The sequence below is a fragment of the Alosa alosa genome, chromosome 4, assembly GCF_017589495.1.
Source record: "Alosa alosa isolate M-15738 ecotype Scorff River chromosome 4, AALO_Geno_1.1, whole genome shotgun sequence".
Classification (NCBI taxonomy): Eukaryota; Metazoa; Chordata; class Actinopteri; order Clupeiformes; family Clupeidae; genus Alosa; species Alosa alosa.
Window position 1 is genome coordinate 32,585 of NC_063192.1, and position 23,235 is coordinate 55,819.

The window sequence follows — 23,235 nt, forward strand, 5'->3', positions numbered from 1 at the left end:
CATGCATTGGGCTGTTATGATTTTGGAGCTGATGGAACAACACCCCCAAAATAATGAAATAACTGTCACAGCAAAAGTCTTTGACTCAATCAAAACATTTGATGATAAATGATAAAAATAATACCAACATTGCAGAGATACCTATTGTTACAGTATCTAGCGATCCATGGGAAGCTGGTGAATCTTGTATTTAGATATGAATTTTATCATAAATGCCCAACATTTATAAAACAGTCTGATAGCATAAACTGTGGAGTGTATGTTTGTTTTTTTGTTAAATCTTTCCTTTTTCAAACAAATTTAAACAAATTTTGCAGTAGCAATATGCGGAGGATTTTAGAGTATGAATTAAGTCACCAGGTGATACTGTAATATTTTTCCTGGATACATTGGGGTATTTATGTATTTATTTATTGATGAATATGTATTATTGTAATTATAATATATAACTTATACTTATTCATAATATTTATTGGAGAAGTGTGCAATATTTGATGTCGGACAATGTGCAATATCCAAACTGTGGCAATTTGCAATATGTATGTGTGTGTGTGATAATTGTGTGTGTTGTGTTTAATTGTGACATTGTGTGAATATTGCAGTGTTTTGCTCTGGCTCCTGCTGAGTTCCTTGTGAAATGACACCCCTGCTGTCACTAAGGTAATGTATGTGCATGTGTATGTATGTATATTTATGTATTTATTATTGTCCTTATTTATGTTATGTCCTTGTGAAGTTTGTCCGTCATTGTTTCTTTGTCCAAGAAAAAGTTTGCATCCCCTTACTTTGAACAGTAGTAGAGGAGGTTATAAAGGGATACATTATAGAACACTTGTATAATTGTCATTTATGTACTTTTTTACTGTCTTTTAGTACTTTCTATTTATATATGTGTTTTACTAACCTTGTCCTCTGTCTTGTCCTGTCATACTAACATCCCACTTGTGGCCTGTACCTTGACGTGGTGAGTGGGCTTTCAACTAAACAGGACTGTCTTCCTGAACACTCATCTGTTTTTCTCTTTTAATCTTTCAGTCCTATACAGTGCAACCAGAAAGTTTTCAGACCCTTTCAAGTTTACACATTTTCTTATGCTTCAGACTCATCTTCAATTCAATTTTTCTCATAAATCTACACACAATAAAAAATCAGGTGTTTTAAGTGAAATATATCATTTACATAAGTATTCAGACCCTTTGTTATGACGCTTGCAATTGAGCTCTGGTGCATCCTCATCTATCAATGGTCCTTGAGATGCTTCTACAACTTGTATGTCAAAGTGAAAACCAAGCCACAAGGTCAAGACAATTATTTGCATATGCAGGCCATTTATTTTTTATTCTATATTTGTACATATTTCTTTTTGTAAATATTTAAACATTACACATGTATTTCTGTATCTGTTTTAGTGCCTTCAATTTGGTTTTACATACACATCTATATGCATCTTATATTTGGTTTTACAAACATATCGTATTTCCTGAAAGTACATGTTATAAGGATTCCATTTTACCCCCCTTTTAAATATTCACAAGTGATTATTTTCACAGCCACACAATTTCAAGTTCAACAGTAGCCTATGTGGCAATGATAGGCCTAGTATGTGACTTGGTACAGACTTAGCATGGCCTGGTACCTACAAAGGTGAACTTGGTATAAATATCTATATACTGTATATATATTCTGAAAGTACATGTTATAAGGATTTCATTTCACCCCCCCTTTTACATATGCACAACTTTTACATATGCACAAATTATTTTCACAGCCACGCAATTTGAAGTTCAACAGTATGTGCCAATGTATTGACTCAATACAGACTTGGTGCCTGAAAGTACATGGATTCCATTTTACCCCCCTTTCAAATATGCACAACTTGTTTTCACAGCAACTCAATTTGAACAGTAGGCCTATGTGTCATAGGCTTATAGTATTTCAGTTGGTACAGAGTTACCATAGCCTGGTACTTACAAAGGTGAATTTGATATATGTATTTCCTTAAAGGGTGTTTCCTGACAGGCCTAGTATGTGTCGGTACAGACATAACATGAGCTTGTACCTGGGGTGAGGTGGGATGAGGGTGGGGGGATGATTATAACATAGCCTACTTTCAAACATTTATGTCATATTTATGCCTGTGAAAACTATATATATTCTGAAAGTACATGTTATAAGGATTCCATTTCACCCCCCTTTTTACATATGCACAACTTATTGTTTTCACAGCCACACAATTTGAAGTTCAACAGTGTATGTCAATGCTAGACATGAGTATATAGGCTGATTTTTAAAGGACCAATTTGAAGTTCAACAGTATGTGCCAATGTATTGACTCAATACAGACTTGGTGCCTGAAAGTACATGGATTCCATTTTACCCCCCTTTCAAATATGCACAACTTGTTTTCACAGCAACTCAATTTGAACAGTAGGCCTATGTGTCATAGGCTTATAGTATTTCAGTTGGTACAGAGTTACCATAGCCTGGTACTTACAAAGGTGAATTTGATATATGTATTTCCTTAAAGGGTGTTTCCTGACAGGCCTAGTATGTGTCGGTACAGACATAACATGAGCTTGTACCTGGGGTGAGGTGGGATGAGGTGGGGGATGATTATAACATAGCCTACTTTCAAACATTTATGTCATATTTATGCCTGTGAAAACTATATATATTCTGAAAGTACATGTTATAAGGATTCCATTTCACCCCCCTTTTACATATGCACAACTTATTGTTTTCACAGCCACACAATTTGAAGTTCAACAGTGTATGTCAATGCTAGACATAGTATATGACTCGGTACAGAGTTTGTATGGCCTGGTACCTACAAAGGCGAACTTGGTATAAATATCTATATATATTCTGAAAGTACATGTTATAAGGATTCCATTTCACCCCACTTTTACATATGCACAACTTATTGTTTTCACAGCCACACAATTTGAAGTTCAACAGTGGGCCAATGACAGGCCTATAGTATATGACTCAGTACACACTTAGTATGGCATGGCACTCACAAAAGCGAACTTGGTATAAATATCTATATATATTCTGAAAGTACATGTTATAATGATTTCATTTCACCCCACTTTTACATATCAAAGTCAAAGTCAAAGTCAGCTTTATTGTCAATTTCTTCACATGTTCCAGACATACAAAGAGATCGAAATTACGTTTCTCACTATCCCACGGTGAAGACAAGACATATTTTACCAATTTAAGTCCACAGACAAACATAACATTCAAGTAAACAAAAAAGTAAGTAAATAAGTAAATAAGAGGGCACATTTAATAATAAAAAAAAAAAGTTAAAAAAAATAAGAGCAGCAAAATTTGGTTGAATTGTGCATAGACAGTCAATAAAATACTAGTGCAAAGTCAGGCCAATAAAAGGCTTGGGTAGTTCTGTTTGACCTAAGTAAGAAAGAAAGTGGCATAGTGGTGCAAGTTATGTAAGAGCAGCAGAAGTGTTGTGTTTTCAGGACAACAACAACAAGTTGCAAAGTGTACAAGTGTGCAAGTGGAGTAGTGCAGGCGGCCATTTTGGGTCCAATGTCCAGGATGTTATGTAGCTGAGGGTGGAGGGGGGAGAGAGTTCAGCATCCTTACAGCTTGGTGTATGAAGCTGTTGGTGAGTCTGGTAGTCTTGGGGCGCAGGCTTCTATACCTCTTCCCAGAGGGCAGTAGATCAAACAGATTGTGGCGGGGTGACTTGCATCACTCACAATTTTGGTAAGCTTCGCGGGTGAGGTGGGTGGTGTAAATGTCCTTCAGGGAGGGGAGTGAAGCACCAATAATCCTTCCAGCTGTGTTCACTATGCAGCTGCAGGGCTTTCCTGTTGTATTCAGTGCAGCTTCGCCCCACACAGCGATACAGCTGGAGAGGATGCTCTCAATGGTGCCTCGGTAGAATGTGGTCATGATGGCTGGTGGAGCACTTGCTGCGCCTGAGTTTCCAGGAGGAAGTACAGGCGGCTGAGCTCTCTTAAGCCAGTGATGCAGTGTTGGTGGTCCAGGAGAGGTCTTCACTGATGTGCACCCCAGGAATTTGGTGCTGCTCGCTCTCTCCACCACAGCACCGTCGATGGTCAGTGGCAGGTGTTGGGTGTGACCTCTCCGGAAGTCAACAACAATCTCTTTGGTCTTGCTGGCGTTCAGCAGGAGGTTGTTGTCCCTGCACCGCGTGGTCAGATGGTCGACCTCCAACCTGTATTGAGTCAAAATTAAGCCCTTGGTGATGAGACCCACCAGAGTTGTGTCGTCAGCAAATTTCACTATGTGATTGTTGCTGTAGGTTGCAGTGCAGTCATGCGTCAGCAGGGTGAAGAGCAGCGGACATATGCACAACTTATTGTTTTCACAGCCACACAATTTGAAGTTCAACAGTGGGCCAATGACTGGCCTATAGTATATGACTCGGTACACACTTAGTATGGCCTGGCACTCACAAAGGCAAACTTGGTATAAATATCTATATATATTCTGAAAGTACATGTTATAATGATTTCATTTCACCCCACTTTTACATATGCACAACTTATTGTTTTCACAGCCACACAATTTGAAGTTCAACAGTGTATGTCAATGGCAGACATAGTATATGACTTGATACAGAGTTAGTATGGCCTTGTACCTACAAAGGCGAATTTGGTATAGATATCTTTATATATTCTGAAAGTACATGTTATAAGGATTTAATTTCACTCCTTTTTTTACATATGCACAACTTATTGTTTTCACAGCCACACAATTTGAAGTTCAACAGTGTGTGTCAATAGAAGGCCTAGTGACTTGGTATTGCCTGGTACTACAAAGGCGAACTTGGTATAAATATCTATGTGTATTCTGAAAGTATATGTTATAAGGAGTCCATTTTACCCCCTTTTAAATATGCACAACTTATTGTTTCCATAGCCACACAATTTAAAGTTCAATAGTATTGTGTATAGTATGACAGGCCTAGGGTAGGCTATATGAGTCCGTATAGAGTTAGTATGGCATATACCTATAAAGACGAATTTGGCATAAATATCCATTCTGAAAGTACAAGGAGTCCATTTTAGCCTACCACCCTAAGTTTGAACTAAGTGTTATTTGATAATAGTGTTATTTTAGGTCTTGTTAATGAAAAAGGTAATCCTTCCACAATTATATTAATGCAAAGTATAATCGTATAAAAACATTAACTTTAAATCGATGTATAGTACATTATTATCATTATTTGTTCCCCTCTCTTTTAATAGTAGCCTACATCAGGAGATGGAGACGTTTGTCCAGAGAATGTCCGTAGACGGGTTCTGGTTTGTCTTGCCTTGCATTGAGAAAGGTGTTGCGTGAGATCACTTCCGTTCAATTTCAAGGATGTTAGCAAGACAATTCTGCTACTATTACAACATTTGCACATGCATTTACATCGGCGAAGTTTCAGCAACATGTTTACATTTCGTGTAAACCTTTGAAAAATACTCTGAAAACCAAATTTTAACCTACTTTATCTGATCGTTCGTCTGTACCTTTATTTTGACGCTTTTCGCCGCCATATTGCCCGCTATTGTTGCGTACTGTCGCTTACTGTCGCTAGCTCCACGGAACTTGGGCAGAGAGTGCGTAATTGCGTTGTCTCTTTCTCGACTGCTCTGGGCTGCACTGAAGACGGTTTGGCCGGTATTTTACTCCCTGTTGCCACCTCAGACATAAACTGGTATTGCAAGACTGGACGACCCGGGGCTAGTCGGTTATCACGCTAATTCTGGAGGAGATCTCTGCAATGCAATGCATATTCTTTGATTAGAAAATATCAGTAGTGTTATTTCTTCACATTCTATTGATATGTATAGTTGATTTTTGAATGCATTACACTTCAAAAAGTCACAAAAAAGACACATTGTGCCTTTAAGAGTGGTCTAAAGGCATATCTGTTCAACATGCACTTAGTTCATTAAGCGCTTCTTAAGTGTTATGGTTTGTATAGTACTGTGTTATTTTCATTAGGCTGTTGATTAATTTGACATTGTTTTTTTATTGATATTCTCCTTAATGTAGTGTTACCATGTTATTGTTGGCATTGTTATTTATTATTGCCCCCTATGATGAGTTGTCACAGTTTTCAATTTAGACATATTGAAATGGGGTACGTCTACGGGAGGATTTACACATCACTGGCAAGACCTGATCAAATCATACCAATGCAAAATGTTTCTCCAGCAGTGCAATCGCAGGTAACAACGATACCTTAACTCAGCATTTTCAGATACCGCTGTTATGAGCATACTAAGCAAATTGTCCATTTGTAACTTTGAATCCCTCCTCACGTTAAGCTATGGTCCAATATGTGTTCACTAAAAAACAAGTGACGTTATTTGTCTGGCTTATTAATAAATGGTCATACCGAGGTTGTCGACCTAGCAGGCTAGGTGACGTTTATTGCCATTCGTGCAAAACTAAGCAAGAGTTAACGTTAATGAAACTTAACATCGCCTTCTCTCAGTGACTTAGTTTATTCAAATTAAGTTGCAACGGTGGTGGCGGCAATCACTGGTTACATTAAACCATTTGAAACAAGTAGGACTGTAAATGATCGTGACTATGGCTAACGTTACTTCGGATCAATATAGCAGAGCCCTTTTACTTTACCTATCAACTGGCTAATGCTAGCATGATTTAGCATGCTATAAGCTAATATACTTAGCATCTATGAAAGAACAACAAATGTTTTCACTAAGAATCTGTCACAACTAACAACGATGTCTCTTACAAACAATCACACAATGTATGACTATCAATATGTATTTAATCAGACTGTGATAAGATATAGCCTAATGATAATAACAGCAACACTTATTTAGGTTAGATTGCATTGTCGATATCAGGTGTCGTTAAAATAAGGTAGCGACAAAGCGTCGAGTCTGCTGCCAGCCAGCTGTCAATCATAGGTGTAAACACGGCCTTTTTAGATTTGTTAAAATAACATTTAAAAAAATAATTTCAGCGAGAAAAGAAAAATAGTGTGTATTGAAGCATCTTGAAAACGATTTTTTAGAATAAAAAGTTGTAGATGCAAAAATAGTTTTAGGTGAGAAAAGTGACACGGAAAGTTGGCTACTTGCCCATTGAAATACATGGAGATGGGCGGAGTTACGCTTTGTACTGCAACCAGCCACCAGGGGGCTCTGGACTAGCGCTCGCATCACACAGACGGCACACTGTCCAGTTCTATATATACAGTCTATGATTTCACTTAGATGTTAGCATTATAGCATCCATGTTAGTGGGCACTGTAGCAGCTATAGGCTACGTTAGCGTCAAATCATTTCAAATAAGTTTATGTCGAAAATGATGAGCGAATGGCTGAAGCACACACATACATTTAGTTAACTTGAATAAAGTTAACGTTAGTGAAAACCGATTGTGCTCCCGTTGTGAGTTAGCTTAACGTTTGCCATACTAGCCAGGTGTTTGAGTCAATGATCAGACAGCTGTAACGTTAAGCACGTTAACGTTAGTTGACAAACATACTGGGGTAACAAAGCATGTGTTCTCGTCAAAAAACCTTTTGTAAATACTCTCTGTGTGAATGCTTAGTCTGTTGTCAATTTATATAGTCTTTGTGTTGTCACATTTAAGATAACTTCAGTCGAAGCATTAGCTAGTGGAGGTAAAATTGTGAACCACTATGAACCATTGACTATACGTTGAACATGGAGCTGATAACGAGCGATAACGTTAGCTAGTCACCATAACTGTTGTTAGTTATAACTGACGTCTTAAACTCTTATTGATGCCGTTTATTTGTTAAACAAAAATTTTAAACAACACTTCTTGTCTATGCAAAGTTTCCCTGTAGGTGATCCAGACAGGCTGGGTGCTGGAGAGGGCTCTGGATTCCTACCTTCACTTCTCGTCTGTGCAGTCAACTCAGAAGCATCAGTACTGATTCCGTGGTACTTTGACATTTTTCATACATTTAAATGGAGCAACCTAGTGGATTCAATAGGCCTAGCTGTCTATTCCAGACATGGTTAGCATACTGAACAAACATGAATGCATTTCAGACATTTAGAGTGGCCTTTTATTGTGAGCAGTCCAGGGCACATCTGTGCAATAATTATCATCATAAATCAGCAGGTTTTGGTTGGATACAGTTTGGATAATTAAAGGGGAACTTGGCAACTATTTCAACGTAATAAACCCGTTTAGAAATCATTTGGATGGTTAAATGACCTGCTCCGGTAAAAATTGGTGACTTTTCCCGCTGCGCCTAGCGTCCTCAGGCGAAAAACCAACCTTGCAACATTGAGACTACCGTCCCGGAAAGAGAAGTGAGAAACAAGAAACTAGTTTTAAATCGTGTTTCTGACCTTGTAACATCCACATAGTTCTGCCAAACGTATGCTAACCGTTCGCTAGCTTGTAAACAAATCCATATGCTTTATCGTTACCTTTTCTTTTAATATTTCTGTTTTCAGATCTGGAACATTTTGAAATCCTACCAGATGGGGCACAAGTCATTGAGCAGTGGCAGCTTCTGACTTCAAAGACTTTGTTCACCAGCAGACCCCTTGATTACCTTTATTTACAGCATTTGCATCTGTCACTCTTTAAAGTGATCTAATATGTATTGTACTAGCTTAGTACATATTATTTTTTGTTATTTTAGTTTCACAAATTCAGTGGTTACCTGTAATGCTTTTTGAGAGCACAGGCAAATTGGTTTGATAGATAGATAGATAGATAGATAGATAGATAGATAGATAGATAGATAGATACTTTATTGATCTCCAAGGGGAAATTCAAGGTCTCAGTAGCATACAGACATCACACACAACATGCACTTACAGCAGAAATGGAAAATATAAGTATAAACATATAACAAAACTCCACTGTACAATAGACAGTTGGAGATAAGAAAAACTAACAAAACTACTACTACTAAAAATACTGGCATGAGTTTCCATAAACATTTCACAAAAGTTCCATAAACATTTCCAAGTTCAAGTTCAGTGCCATCAACAGTAAGTTTGCTTTCTGATATTTAAAGAACAGAAATGGGTTTGGCATAAGTAAAGGGTAGGTGTAACATTCATCAATAGACATAAAGTAAAATGTACTGTATAGTCTCAATGGGTTCAATATCACCACACCCCAGCCAAACCACTTCACTTGGACCTCTAGTCCCAGGTTAAGAGCCCACGGACCTCCTTGCCGTCTCCTCCCCATGGTGAACTGCCAAAACAGAAAGGTAAACATTTTATTAGTCATACCTACTTACAAGATAATGCAAACCAACACCACTTGTTGTAATCAACAAAACTACAGTTGTTGTACAATGCTGTAGTACTATTGTGCTATTTGAAATGGGTCTTCAGTGACAAAGTACACTAATATTGGCATTGTTATGCCAAACACCGGACACTGTAACTGGATTTTACGTTTCTAAAAAGCCTGACAAGGGGAAGAAGGCAAGCTAACCGAACATGAACGCTGGATCGTGAAATGGCCACCGATGAGAAATTTCAATGTCATCTTAGACCAAACTACCACTGACAACTTTAGAGCAATATAGCAATTTCAAAATGTGATATTAAGAGTTAATCAAAAATAATTAATGATGTACAAGTTAACTAATACCATACGATTTTGTTAGCTATCAATTCACACCATACGTTGACAGAATACAGCGAGCTGGCTGATGTTATCGTAAATTAATTAACGTTACAATGACGGCTGCCACTGAGGATATGAGATGGATAACGTTAATTACAAAACAATAAAGGCAGAGATACATTTTTGTCAGTATGAGTTGCTGAACCTGTAAACTGCTAAGTTACTCTACGTGAGTTGGTGAACCTGTAACGCTAAATCACTCTACGTTATTTGACCGTAAGTTCAGCAAGGGAGAGATAGCTAACGTTAGTTTATTTTACCTAGAAGCTAGAATCTGCAAACTCAACTCTTCATTCTCAACTTTTCAACCGTTCACCCGAATATAACCTTTCAGCATACAACATTAAAAAGTGTCTGAACATGGCATTAAGAAACATACATGAACTTCACGTTAGCAGATCAAACTTACCAGCAATGTTACAGCAACGTCTGTGCCAGTCCATCTTGTAGGCCTAACGTTAGCTGAGACTGCTTTCGGCTGGCAATGGCGGGTTCACCCGGCTTGCTCAGTCTCATACAAAGCCCCGCCCTTTTACCCATATATGGATTGGCTAGGAGGTAGACGGGGTTCGAGTTTCCCAAGGTTTTCCAAGATGGCGCCGCCCATACCCCCCATAAACGGCTTCATAACCGTTCTTCAGAAAATCTATGGGTGACGTCACAGACGCTTTGTCCATATTTTTTACAGTCTATGGTGATGAATGGCCATCAAGTAAAGCATATGACAACAGCAAATAGCTAACGTTTACGTTAGCCTGCCTAACTTATCGTTGACGTTGACCCGACACGTTAATAAGTGTACCGTTTTTCTTTTTAATAAACTGCCTGTAGACTTACACAGTTCTCAATGCTTCGGTTTACATGTAGATACCCTCATTATGCTACGGTGTAAGTGTGTTGCTATTTGGAGCCTTGGTAGCGATTTATTTTTACTACGTTCAGTTCAAGCATCGTTGTTTGGTGGGTCAGGTGACAAGCCGTCGAATCACAGCACAGCACCAGAATGCATTACAGCTTTTACCGTCATGAAGGGACTCATCGTTTGGTCGACTTTAAATGGCATACAGAACCTTTAGAAATTCAACGTTGTCTGTAAGCTCCACAGATTGTGGAAAGACAATTGAATTGATTGTGGACTTCTTGCCGGGCAATGATAAGTAACTTAACTTGAATAGTAGGGTTGCGTGGATGTACATAATATCTGAATGAATGTGTGAATCTCAATGTTATAATCTATACAACTGTTTACATGACTAAGTTTGAATGGAGCTAGCTGGGCATTGAACGGAGCTTAATGGATTGGGAATTTTTGGGATCTGGGGCATGGAACTCGGCCTCATCCAAGGATTCCAACGGTACCTCATTTATGAAAATCGGGCACACGGATCAAAAGTTATCTGCATTAACGCAACATCCAATAAGCTAAAACGCATAAATAACATGGTTGCTATGCTGGTTGCTAGGGCAATCATGATGGTTGCTATGGTGGTCGCTAGGTTAGAAAGCCAGCGCCTCCTGAGAGGCCTGAAGGGTCAGTTCTGAGGTTGTTGGCTGCTGGAACCGAAAAATGGACTGCATTTTCTTAAAAGACAATGTGACTGAATGTGATTGAAGTGCGGGCAAAAGTTTGCACAGAAATGTATGATTTTTTCCCACCCTCATCGACCTTGTCATAAAACTTGTTTAAATGATAACCTGACGCCTCCTTGCTGCTTTGTCGTCTAAATCAGCCTTTCTCAAACTTCTTTGACCTGAGGCCCAGTCAAGGCATACTTTGGGGTCATAGGGCCCCCTACATGAACCCACCCCCTCCTCCCACCCCATCAAATTGTAATGATATCACAATTATTATTTTTTTTATACTATATTGCTATACATGCACTTCAAAACAGTCAATGTTTAAAAGTGCCAAGATTGTTCACAAAAGTTTGTGAAAGCATGCACATCAGAGTACTGCTTTACTAATGTAAAATATAATTAGGCCTACACTAGTTTCATTGTTTTTACATTGTTGCATGATCCTTGCATGAGAAATACTTCTCAAAACAACAGCAATTATATGGGTGCCGTTGTTTTGGGATGTTTCCCTCATGCAAGCATCATACACTGATAGAGTATACATATATACACTATTTAATTACATTTCATTTGAATGCCTGAATGTAAGAATTCAGGAAACACAATACCAGCTTTTAACATTTATGTTGTTTCCTAGTTTATGTAAATCGCGCCAACACATGAACTGTTTACATACTACTGATAGCCCATTACTGTACACAATAATACTGTGCCCATTCATTAACATATATTAAACATCAAGTCTTGTTTACACATTTAAACCATATTTGCACTTCAATTTCGACTCCAAATTGTAGTAACTACATCTACGAAGTCTAAGGGAAGATAACCATGTAGTCTGTTCAAATATTACGTCGATTTTATGAGAGCGCCAGCCTTCAGAAAAGCAGTAACTATTCATTCATTCACTTCCTTTTTCTAGCTTCATAAAATGCGGGTTGTTCTGTTTACACATTAAAACCATATTACACTTCAATTTCGCCTCCAAATTGTAGTAACTACATCTGAAGTCTAAGGAAGATAACTATGTAGTCTGTTCAAAGATAAGATCAGTTTTGACAGAACTACAGACCTCAATAAAAATAATTATCTAAAAATAACTCCATTCACTTCATTTTACCAAAATCGGCGGTTGGTCTGTTTTACACATTAAAACCATACTAACAATTTACATTTTGACTCCACATCGCTGTAACACCATACCAAGGGTCTTAAAAGTGAGTCAATTTGGCTGATTAGAACTTGTCCTCAGTGTTCCGTACAGTGCTCTACCCTCAAATGACACGGTATTACGTACTCCACACTGTTCCATACAGTTGATCTTTTTTGAAAAATGATATAATCAATCATGTCCAGTTTAAAAAAAGCGTTTAAAAAAAAAAAGCGTCTCCCTGGAAACCTTGTGTTGTCTCCTTTCAATTTTTTCGTGATTCAGCGGACATTGAAGAAACAACACCCTCTACAGCTCAAGTAAGTATGTCTACACCCACACTTCACACGAAGATTTCTCAAAATGGCACGGGGAGGGTTTGACCTTTGTCCTAAATGATGTGGGAAGTGTTTTAAACAAATGTGGCGAATATATGTTATAAAGATATGTCCGTGTTATAGATCAAGGTTAATGTAGACATGTTGAAAAACCTGTATCGGTTTGTATCTAGTTTTCTAGCATAACATTAGCGGACAGTTTTTACATATTTTCATGGATCATACATGACATTGCGTTACTGAAGTCAGCGCAATTTATAAGACAAGTCTTGCCGCGATGAGACAGGGATGTTGTTGATATTAAGTAGCTAGCTAGCGTTGTTTGACAGCCAGATAAGACTATGCTGTAATCACACATAGTAAAAAAGTTAGTATCTAGTTTCCTAACGGGCAACTTTAACGCGGACAATTTTTAAAATGTTTTCATGGGTCATCGTTTGTATAACCTGACACTGCATAGATGAATTTAAGCTCGAGCTAGTAGGGGCGAAATTCATCTGGCCAGTTAAATTTCTATGGAGGATAAAGGTAAACCGACTGCGGTCAATGCTGCCATCGTGTGGTGCTTTTCGGGGTGGTTTTCCAGGCACTAACAGCAAAACTACAAAAAAACACATCTAAATCTGTTGTTTTTTTAATTCAACAACAGAGAAAGCAAGTATTTTTATGCTCCAGCAAGGTGTAAGATACAAGATGTAATCTTATAATAATTACTATAATTATTACATCAATATACTAATATAGTAAAATTAATAAAAATAATAAATTATTTTGTTTGTTGCCTTTTATGTACTTTTTTACAGAAAAATGCTACGTCAAAGGCGTTATACTGAAGATGACATGGGAGGGACCTTAAGGGCTTTGGAGGGGGGGGGCAACCTCGAGGGTGGCTGCCTAATTCACATTCCCACCCACCCTCCAGGACGGGAGGAAGGGGAGATATGCCCTCCAGCCCCACCCCAACCGAGGCGTTGATGCGGGACGGGAGGAGGCCCCTACTTGCATTTTCTGGATGGTGTGCATGCTTCCCCGATCACTAAGTCGGTGGCGTTGGTGCTGCTGGCCATCCAGATCTGTAAACGTCCGGGACGGCCAAACCCATTTGAGGAACATGGAGAAGGGCCTGGTAAGATGTGGTGGAGCGGTTCGAAGCTCGCCACCCCACCGTAACCTCCAGGAGGGCCAATCCACTGGAAGGGGGGAGGCTCCATGGACCGGGTGGAAAGGGTGGGCAGCTCTTCCCACATCTGCCCAGGCCCTTTATGACCAACATGGATTCAGCGGGACCCCTGAACTGATCTACAACTGCATGACGAGGGCGGGGATTGACAAGGGCCACTCCAGGCAGCGTATCCTCTGCCACAAGGGGCAGAGGTGCGTTCCTGGCAACAGGTGACCACCAAAAGAGGAACACATCACCGTTCACTTCACTGGCATGAGCAGCTGCTGGAAAAGCATACCCCCCACAGTCATCTTCCGGGGCTTCCCCAGCACAGCCCGGACCTGGAGGGAACCCCAGAATGCACTCTGATTGGTGTAGGAGAAGGGGGTACATGGACAGCGACCCTATTCCTGAAGTGGGGGGGCAGGTCAAGTGCCCGCCGACAGGGGCTGCCCCTCCCTCCTTTTCATGGATCAACATGGGGGCTCATGTTGGGACGGGGGTGGTCGACTTCTGTGGGCCAACAGGGATCGGTGGTGTGCCTGCCAGCGCACACCACCCATGTGCTCAGCCACTGGATGTGGCGTTAATGCGACTCCCTAAAGGCGGCGTTCTCAGGCTGGCGCACAACATGGGGCTGGTGAGGAGAGAGAGGCGACCTTGTCATCGACAGCTGACAATTCTCGGCGATTAACTAAAGGGGCTGGCCTGGAGGAGGCTGTACCCCCCATAACATCATCAGTGGGTTCAGGCGGACAGGCCTCTTCCGCTGAACAGGATGGAGGTGGACGAGTCAAAAGGTGAGTTAGGGGAAAAAAGACAATCTACAATCATGAAAAGTTCATCAAGATCAATTTTACAGCACTTACATACATTTCTAACAATGTCTTCATTTTGTGATTTTTTTGTTGCAGCTCGTCAAAGGCCTCTCCGGGACGTTCAGCGGGTGGGGGGTGTTTTGGCGCGGAGGACACCTGGCAGGGACATGTCCACCTCACTTGCACCGTCGAGGGCCCCGCTGCCCTGCAGCCTCCACCAGCACCTGAGCAGACAACAACCTCGCGCCAGCATGCGCCTCCAACACACCACCACGGCCTTTTGCGTGCCACCATGTTTGGACCCCTCTCACCGCGTTGACCCGAGGCGCTTGCCTCTTGATTAATTGCCGCTTCTTGCCGCCGGATCACTGAATTAATTGCGGTTCATTGCCGGAATGCGCCGCGCAAAACGGATCGTTGGCTTTGGGGTTGGGTTGGCATCATCCTGGATCACCCGCCGCCGCGTTTGCGACAGCAGCGCCACTGCACGTGATTGCGCTATCCGCCACGACCGCCAAGCAGCATCACCTCTATCTCCGTCGCATTGCAACATCGCGCATCTGCCTCCACCACACGGCCCGCCTTTTAGTCGCCTCCATCGTCAGCCACGCGACAGCATCCACCTCATGTCCGTCGCGATGCGGCGGCATCGCATCTGCTATCCCGTCACGCATCCACGGCTGCCTCTGCACCACCACCAGGCCGGCTGCTGCTTGCCACCACCCGCAGCCATGACCACCTCCACCACCGGTAGCCCAGCTGGGACCACCACCCGCTCTTCACCGGGACAGTCCGGAGCTTGCCACCCGGCTTCCCCAACCCTGGTGCATTCTGGGTCATCCGGTGACGCTAGCCGGGCAATCTGCTGCCGCCACATGTTGAGCAGGGGACCGGAGATGCCTCAGCCTGCAAATGTCATCACCCTCCGGACGTAATATCGCGGGGAAGAGCGAGGAGGCTGAGGCATCCATAGAACAAACAGCGGCATCGAGACCGGGCATGGCCCAGCAGCAGGTGGTCCGAGCAGCTAAAGAGGCTGACACACAGGCGCAAATGCAGGGGAGGAGGCCAGCTAGGAACAGGCTGTGAGATGGCACAATTCAAGCTGTGACAGGGGAGGGGCTACAGGCGACGTAGGGGAGGCCTCGGCTATTGGGGAATCTCACGGGCAGGTCCATGCGAACTGGCCTGCCAGCGCCGTCTTGAGGCGCATGGCACCTGCCTGGTGGTCCGCCAGGTGCTGTGGCTGGGCTCGTTTGCTACCCTCTCCACCCTTTACCACCGTGGTTGATGTCATCTTGGTACCAGGGTGAGTGGTAATTTTACCACGTGCCACAAATATATGGCTGACAGGGAGATGGACCGGCACAGCTCGAGCTGTGGGTGGCCATGCAGCTTCAGGAGCTATATTGTAATATGTACATTTGTAAAAATAAGTTCTAATTTGTAAATAGTAATTTGTTTATAATTTGGTTGTTTTTTATAATTTAGTGATTAGATAAATAGTAGATTGTTAATGATTGTTCATCAATAAAATTTGTTCTTAATTGTTCTCCAATTTTGTACTCAATTATTCTAATATTTTGTTCTTCGGTTTTTGTTCTATATTGTTCTGTCTTGTTAAATGACCTGTTCCGGTGAAAATGGTGACTTTCCCGGCCTAACTAGCGTCCCAGGCGGGAAAGAAACCAACCTTGCAGCAGTGAGACTACCGTCCCAGAAGAAGGAGAGTATGAGAAACAAGAAACCTTACCTTGTAACATCCACATAGTTCTACCAAACTTATGCTAACCGTTCGCTGGCTTGTAAACAAATCCGTAATTGCTTTTATCGTTACCTTTCCCACAGTTTGAAATAGCACTTTATTCACTACAAATATTTGCTTATTGATTTCCTGATGCTTACAAGGCCTACTTGAAATTGCACTTTATTCACTACATCCACTTTGCAGTTGTCTTTGATGGCACAATGAATGTCTAGATTTGTGATCGTTTCATTACATTGAACCAAGTTGTCTTATGCCACACCGGGTTGGTTCTCGGAAGCCCGAGGCACAGTTTCTATTCCTATATTTCTGTTACAAGCACTTGATACACTTTGAAATTTAAATGTATATTTCACTACTGCACCCAGAGTGAGTTGAGGAGTTCCGTGTATTATTTTAAAAGTAACTGAGGTTCAAAGTTAACAGTTAAAAGGGCGATAAAAGTATCAACTTACTTGCCAGTATAGCTAAGCTACATGTTGGCTAATTTAAAATGATCCTAACCACGTTATTAATCAACAAAGCGGCTTCATTATGATGTAATCTTAAAAATAACAAATCTACCAACATTGAACGATGTAAAAATCACGTCTACGAGTGTAAAGTGTTTGTTTAATTTATTGTCCAAAAGTTATGCGAAACACTGTTGACTCCGTGACCGCGTCTGAAGCTTACTGTGGCTGTCAACATCGGAGTTTCTGGCACTAATCACAATGTCGGCTTCTAGGATTGGTCACAGTTCACAAGGTACTCCAATGAGGGCTTGTTATGTTGACAAGACCTTCCTCTTTTCAATGATGTATGCGGAGGCATTAGTGGTTACCGTCTCACTCAATCATCTGGCGTAAGTGTAATGGCCAGCGCCCGATCCTGAGGGCAGACTGTATGGAACAAGCGTGAACTTTCTACGTTTTTCTTTTTAATAAACTGCCTGTAGACTTACACAGTTCTCAATGCTTCGGTTTACATGTAGATACCCTCATTATGCTACGGTGTAAGTGTGTTGCTATTTGGAGCCTTGGTAGCGATTTATTTTTACTACGTTCAGTTCAAGCATCGTTGTTTGGTGGGTCAGGTGACAAGCCGTCGAATCACAGCACAGCACCCAGAATGCATTGCAACACACCGTCATGAAGGGACTCATCGTTTGGTCGGCTTTAAATGGCATACAGAACCTTTAGAAATTCAACGTTGTCTGTAAGCTCCACAGATTGTGGAAAGACAATTGAATTGATTGTGGACTTCTTGCCGGGCAATGATAAGTAACTTAACTTGAATAGTAGGGTTGCGTGGATGTACATAATATCTGAATGAATGTGTGAATCTCAATGTTATAATCTATACAACTGTTTACATGACTAAGTTTGAATGGAGCTAGCTGGGCATTGAACGGAGCTTAATGGATTGGGAATTTTTGGGATCTGGGGCATGGAACTCGGCCTCATCCAAGGATTCCAACGGTACCTCATTTATGAAAATCGGGCACTGCCGGATCAAAAAAGTTATCTGCATTAACGCAACATCAATAAGCTAAAGCGCGCATAAATAACATGGTTGCTATGCTGGTTGCTAGGGCAATCATGATGGTTGCTATGGTGGTCGCTAGGTTAGAAAGCCAGCGCCTCCTGAGAGGCCTGAAGGGTCAGTTCTGAGGTTGTTGGCTGCTGGAACCGAAAAATGGACTGCATTTTCTTAAAAGACAATGTGACTGAATGTGATTGAAGTGCGGGCAAAAGTTTGCACAGAAATGTATGATTTTTTCCCACCCTCATCGACCTTGTCATAAAACTTGTTTAAATGATAACACGACGCCTCCTTGCTGCTTTGTCGTCTAAATCAGCCTTTCTCAAACTTCTTTGACCTGAGGCCCAGTCAAGGCATACTTTGGGGTCATAGGGCCCACCTACATGAACCCACCCCCTCCTCCCACCCCCCCCCCCCCCATCAAATTGTAATGATATCACAATTATTATTATTTTTATACTATATTGCTATACATGCACTTCAAAACAGTCAATGTTTAAAGTGCCAAGATTGTTCACAAAAGTTTGTGAAAGCATGCACATCAGAGTACTGCTTTACTAATGTAAAATATAATTAGGCCTACACTAGTTTCATTGTTTTTACATTGTTGCATGATCCTTGCATGAGAAATACTTCTCAAAACAACAGCAATTATATGGGTGCCGTTGTTTTGGGATGTTTCCCTCATGCAAGCATCATACACTGATAGAGTATACATATATACACTATTTAATTACATTTCATTTGAATGCCTGAATGTAAGAATTCAGGAAACACAATACCAGCTTTTAACATTTATGTTGTTTCCTAGTTTATGTAAATCGCATAACACATGAACTGTTTACATACTACTGATAGCCCATTACTGTACACAATAATACTGTGCCCATTCATTAACATATATTAAACATCAGGCGTCTTGTTTACACATTTAAACCATATTTGCACTTCGAATTTCGACTCCAAATTGTAGTAACTACATCTACGAAGTCTAAGGAAGATAACCATGTAGTCTGTTCAAATATTACGTCGATTTTATGAGAACGCCAGCCTTCAGAAAAGCAGTAACTATTCATTCATTCACTTCCTTTTTTCTAGCTCGCAAAATCGCGGTTGTTCTGTTTACACATTAAAACCATATTACACTTCGAATTTCGCCTCCAAATTGTAGTAACTACATCTACGAAGTCTAAGGAAGATAACTATGTAGTCTGTTCAAAGATAAGATCAGTTTTGACAGAACTACAGACCTCGTAAAAATAGTATCTAAAAATAACTCCATTCACTTCATTGCAAAATCGCGGTTGGTCTGTTTACACATTAAAACCATACTAACAATTTACATTTTGACTCCACATCGCTGTAACACCATACCAAGGGTCTTAAGAAGTGAGTCAATTTGGCTGATTAGAACTTGTCCTCAGTGTTCCGTACAGTGCTCTACCCTCAAATGACACGGTATTACGTACTCCACACTGTTCCATACAGTTGATCTTTTTTGAAAAATGATATAATCAATCATGTCCAGTTTAAAAAAACGTTTAAAAAAACGTACGTCTCCCTGGAAACCTTGTGTTGTCTCCTTTCAATTTTTCGTGATTCAACGGACATTGAAGAAACAACACCCTCTACAGCCAAGTAAGTATGTCTACACCCACACTTCACACCGAAGATTTCTCAAAATGGCACCGGGGAGGGTTTGACCTTTGTCCCTAAATGATGTGGGGGAAGTGTTTAAACAAATGTAGCGAATATATGTTATAAGATATGTCCGTGTTATAGATCAAAGGTTAATGTAGACATGTTGAAAAACCTGTATCGGTTTGTATCTAGTTTTCTAGCATAACATTAACGGACAGTTTTACATATTTTCATGGATCATACATGACGTGCGTTACTGAAGTCAGCAAGAATTTATAAGACAAGTCTTGCACGATGAGACAGGGATGTTGTTGATATTAAGTAGCTAGCTAGCGTTGTTTGACAGCCAGATAAGACTATGCTGTAATCACACATAGTAAAAGTTCGTATCTAGTTTCCTAACGGGCAACTTTAACGGACAATTTTTAAAATGTTTTCATGGGTCATACGTTTGTATAACCTGACACTCGCCAGATGAATTTCGCTCGAGCTAGGCGGAACGAAATTCATCTGGCGAGTGTTAGGTTTGTATGGAGGATAAAGGTAAACCGACTGCGGTCAATGCTGCCATCGTGTGGTGCTTTTCGGTGGTTTTTCCAGGCACTAACAGCAAAACTACAAAAACACATCTAAATCTGTTGTTTTAATTCAACAACAGAGAAAGCAAGTATTTGTTATGCTCCAGCAAGGTGTAAGATACAAGATGTAATCTTATAATAATTACTATAATTATTACATCAATATACTAATATAGTAAAATTAATAAAAAATAATAAATTATTTTGTTTGTGCCTTTATGTACTTTTTTACAGAAAAATGCCCGTCAAAAGGATTATACTGAAGATGACATGGGGGAGGGCCTTAAGGGCTTTGGAGGAGGGGGGCAGCCTCCGGAGGGTGGCTGCCCAATTTCACATTCCCCACACCACCCTCCAGGACCGGAGGAAGGGGAGATATGCCCTCCAGCCCCACCCCAACCGGCGTTGATGCGGACGAGGAGGAGGCCCTACTTGGGCTACATTTTCTGGATGGCAGCCCACGCCTTCCCGATCACTAAGTCGGTGGCGTTGGTGCTGGCCATCCAGATCTGTAAGGCGTCGGGACGGCCAAACCCATTTGTGAACATGGAGAAGGGCCTGAGTAAGATGTGGTGGAGCCGGTTCCGAGCTCGCCACCCCACCGTAGCCTCCAGGAGGGCCAATCCACTGGAAAGGGAGCGGCTCCATGGGGCTACGGTGGAAAGGGTGGACGAGCTCTTCCACATCTGCCAGGCCCTTTATGACCAACATGGATTCAGCGGGACCCCTGAACTGATCTACAACTGCGACGAGACGGGATTCGGCGACAAGGGCCACTCCAGGCAACGTATCCTCTGCCACAAGGGGCAGAGGTGCGTTTACGCGCAGCAGGTGACCACAAGAGAACACATCACCGTTCACTGCTGCGCGAACGCTGCTGGGGAAAGCATACCCCCTTTTGTCATCTTCCGGGGGAGCTTCCCCAGCACAGCCTACGGCCTGGAGGGGCCCCAGAATGCACTCTACGGTGTGTCGGAGAAGGGGTACATGGACAGCGACCTATTCCTGAAGTGGCTGGGGCACTTCGTCAAGTACGCCCGGCAGGAGCGGCCCCTCCTCCTTTTCATGGATCAACATGAGGCTCATGTTGGGACGGGGGTGGTCGACTTCTGTCGGGCCAACAGGATCGAGGTGGTGTGCCTGCCAGCGCACACCACCCATGTGCTCCAGCCACTGGATGTGGCGGTGTACGGCTCCCTAAAGGCGGCGTTCTCCAGGCTGGCGCACAACATGGGGCTGGTGAGAGGCGACCTTGTCATCGGCAAGCGGCAATTCTCGGCGGTGCTAAAGTACGCGCTGGAGGAGGCCTGTACCCCCCATAACATCATCAGTGGGTTCAGACGGACAGGCCTCTTCCCGCTGAACAGGATGGAGGTGGACGAGTCAAAGGTGAGTTAGGGAAAAAAGACAATCTACAATCATGAAAAGTTCATCAAGATCAATTTTACAGCACTTACATACATTTCTAACAATGTCTTCATTTTGTGATTTTTTTTTGTTGCAGCTCGTCAAAGGCCTCCGGGACCGTTCAGCGGGTGGGGAGTGTTTTGACGCCCCGGAGGACACTGACGAGGACATGTCCACCCCTCCTTGCACCGTCGAGGGCCCCGCTGCCCCTGCCGCCTCCACCAGCACCACAGACAACAACTGCGCCGCCAACGCCGCCTCCAACACCACCACCGACGCCGTACCCGCCACCAACACGATACCCCTCTCCACCACCGTAGCAAACACCTGCGAAGTCGCCACCACCACCACCACCCCCGTCTCGTCGCCACGGGGTCCCGCTGCCACGACCACCACCGCCGTCCCGACGCCTTGGGGCCCAGTTGCCTCCTCCTCGTCCACCACCACCACGGCCGGCGCTGCTGCTGCCACCACCGCAGCCATGGCCACCTCCACCACAGCCGCCGCTGCCTCCACCTCTACCTCCATCACAGCCACCGCTGCCTCCACCTCTACCTCCACCACAGCCGCCGCTGCCTCCACCTCTACCTCCATCACAGCCACCGCTGCCTCCACCTCTACCTCCATCACAGCCACCGCTGCCTCCACCTCTACCTCCATCACAGCCACCGCTGCCTCTACCACCACCACGGCCGGCGCTGCTGCTGCCACCACCGCAGCCATGGCCACCTCCACCACGGCCGCCGCTGGGACCACCACCGCCACCGGACAGTGCCCGACCTGCCACCGCTTCCCCAACCCCCTGGTACGTTCTGGAGTCATCCCGGCGGCACTAGCCGACATCCTGCTGCCGCCACATATTGAAACGCCGGCCAGGGGGAGGGGGAGGAGGATGCCTCAGCCTGCAAATGTCATCACCTCGGACGCCAATATGCGGGAAAGAGCCGAGAGGGAGGCTGAGGCATCCCGCATAGAACAACAGCGGCAGGATCGGGCAGCCCAGCGCGTGGTCCGGCAGCAGCAGGCCGCTGCTACACAGGCAGCAAAGGCGGCTGCACGCGCTGTAAGGGAGGCCGCTAGGAGGCAGCGCGAGATGGCACAATTCCAGGCGCGGCAGGAGAGGGAGGCCCGTCAGGCGGCCGCTAGGGAGGCTCGGCTGGCCCAGGAGTCTGCACGGGCAGGTCCCGCAGACTGTGCCATGTGCGGGCGCATGGCACCTGCTGGTGGGTCCGGCCAGGTGCTGTGGCTGGGCTGCGACAGCTGCACCCTCTGGTACCACGCACAGTGCGTTGATGTCATCTTGGTACCAGAGGGTGAGTGGTACTGCCCCACGTGCCACAATATGGCGGCAAGGGAGGTGGCCATGCAGCTCGAGCTGTAGGTGGCCATGCAGCTCGAGCTATATTGTAAATATGTACATTTGTAAATAGTTCTAATTTGTAAATAGTAATTTGTTATAATTTAGTTTGTTTTTTTATAATTTAGTAGATTAGATAAATAGTAGATTGTTAATGATTGTTCATCAATAAATTTGTTCTTAATTGTTCTCCAATTTTGTACTCAATTATTCCTAATATTTTGTTCTCAGTTTTGTTCTATATTGTTCTG

General features: G+C 42.9%; 1 protein-coding gene across 1 annotated transcript; it reads left to right on the forward strand.

Moving 5' to 3' along the window:
* Positions 1-20,490: 20,490 nt before the first annotated feature.
* On the forward strand, positions 20,491-23,008 carry LOC125292942. The gene is made up of 2 exons (XM_048240518.1): positions 20,491-21,609; positions 21,725-23,008. Exons 1-2 carry the CDS (start codon positions 20,491-20,493, stop codon positions 23,006-23,008), a joined length of 2,403 nt encoding a protein of 800 aa, XP_048096475.1.
* The last annotated feature ends 227 nt before the right edge of the window (positions 23,009-23,235 follow it).

What these genes read in the sequence shown, in the direction of transcription:
- LOC125292942 (XM_048240518.1), top strand. Translation starts at nt 20,491, where the DNA reads ATGGGGGAGGGCCTTAAGGGCTTTGGAGGAGGGGGGCAGCCTCCGGAG. An exon ending in TGGAGGTGGACGAGTCAAAG is followed by an intron (nt 21,610 to 21,724) that starts GTGAGTTAGGGA and finishes TTTTTGTTGCAG; the next exon opens with CTCGTCAAAGGCCTCCGGGA.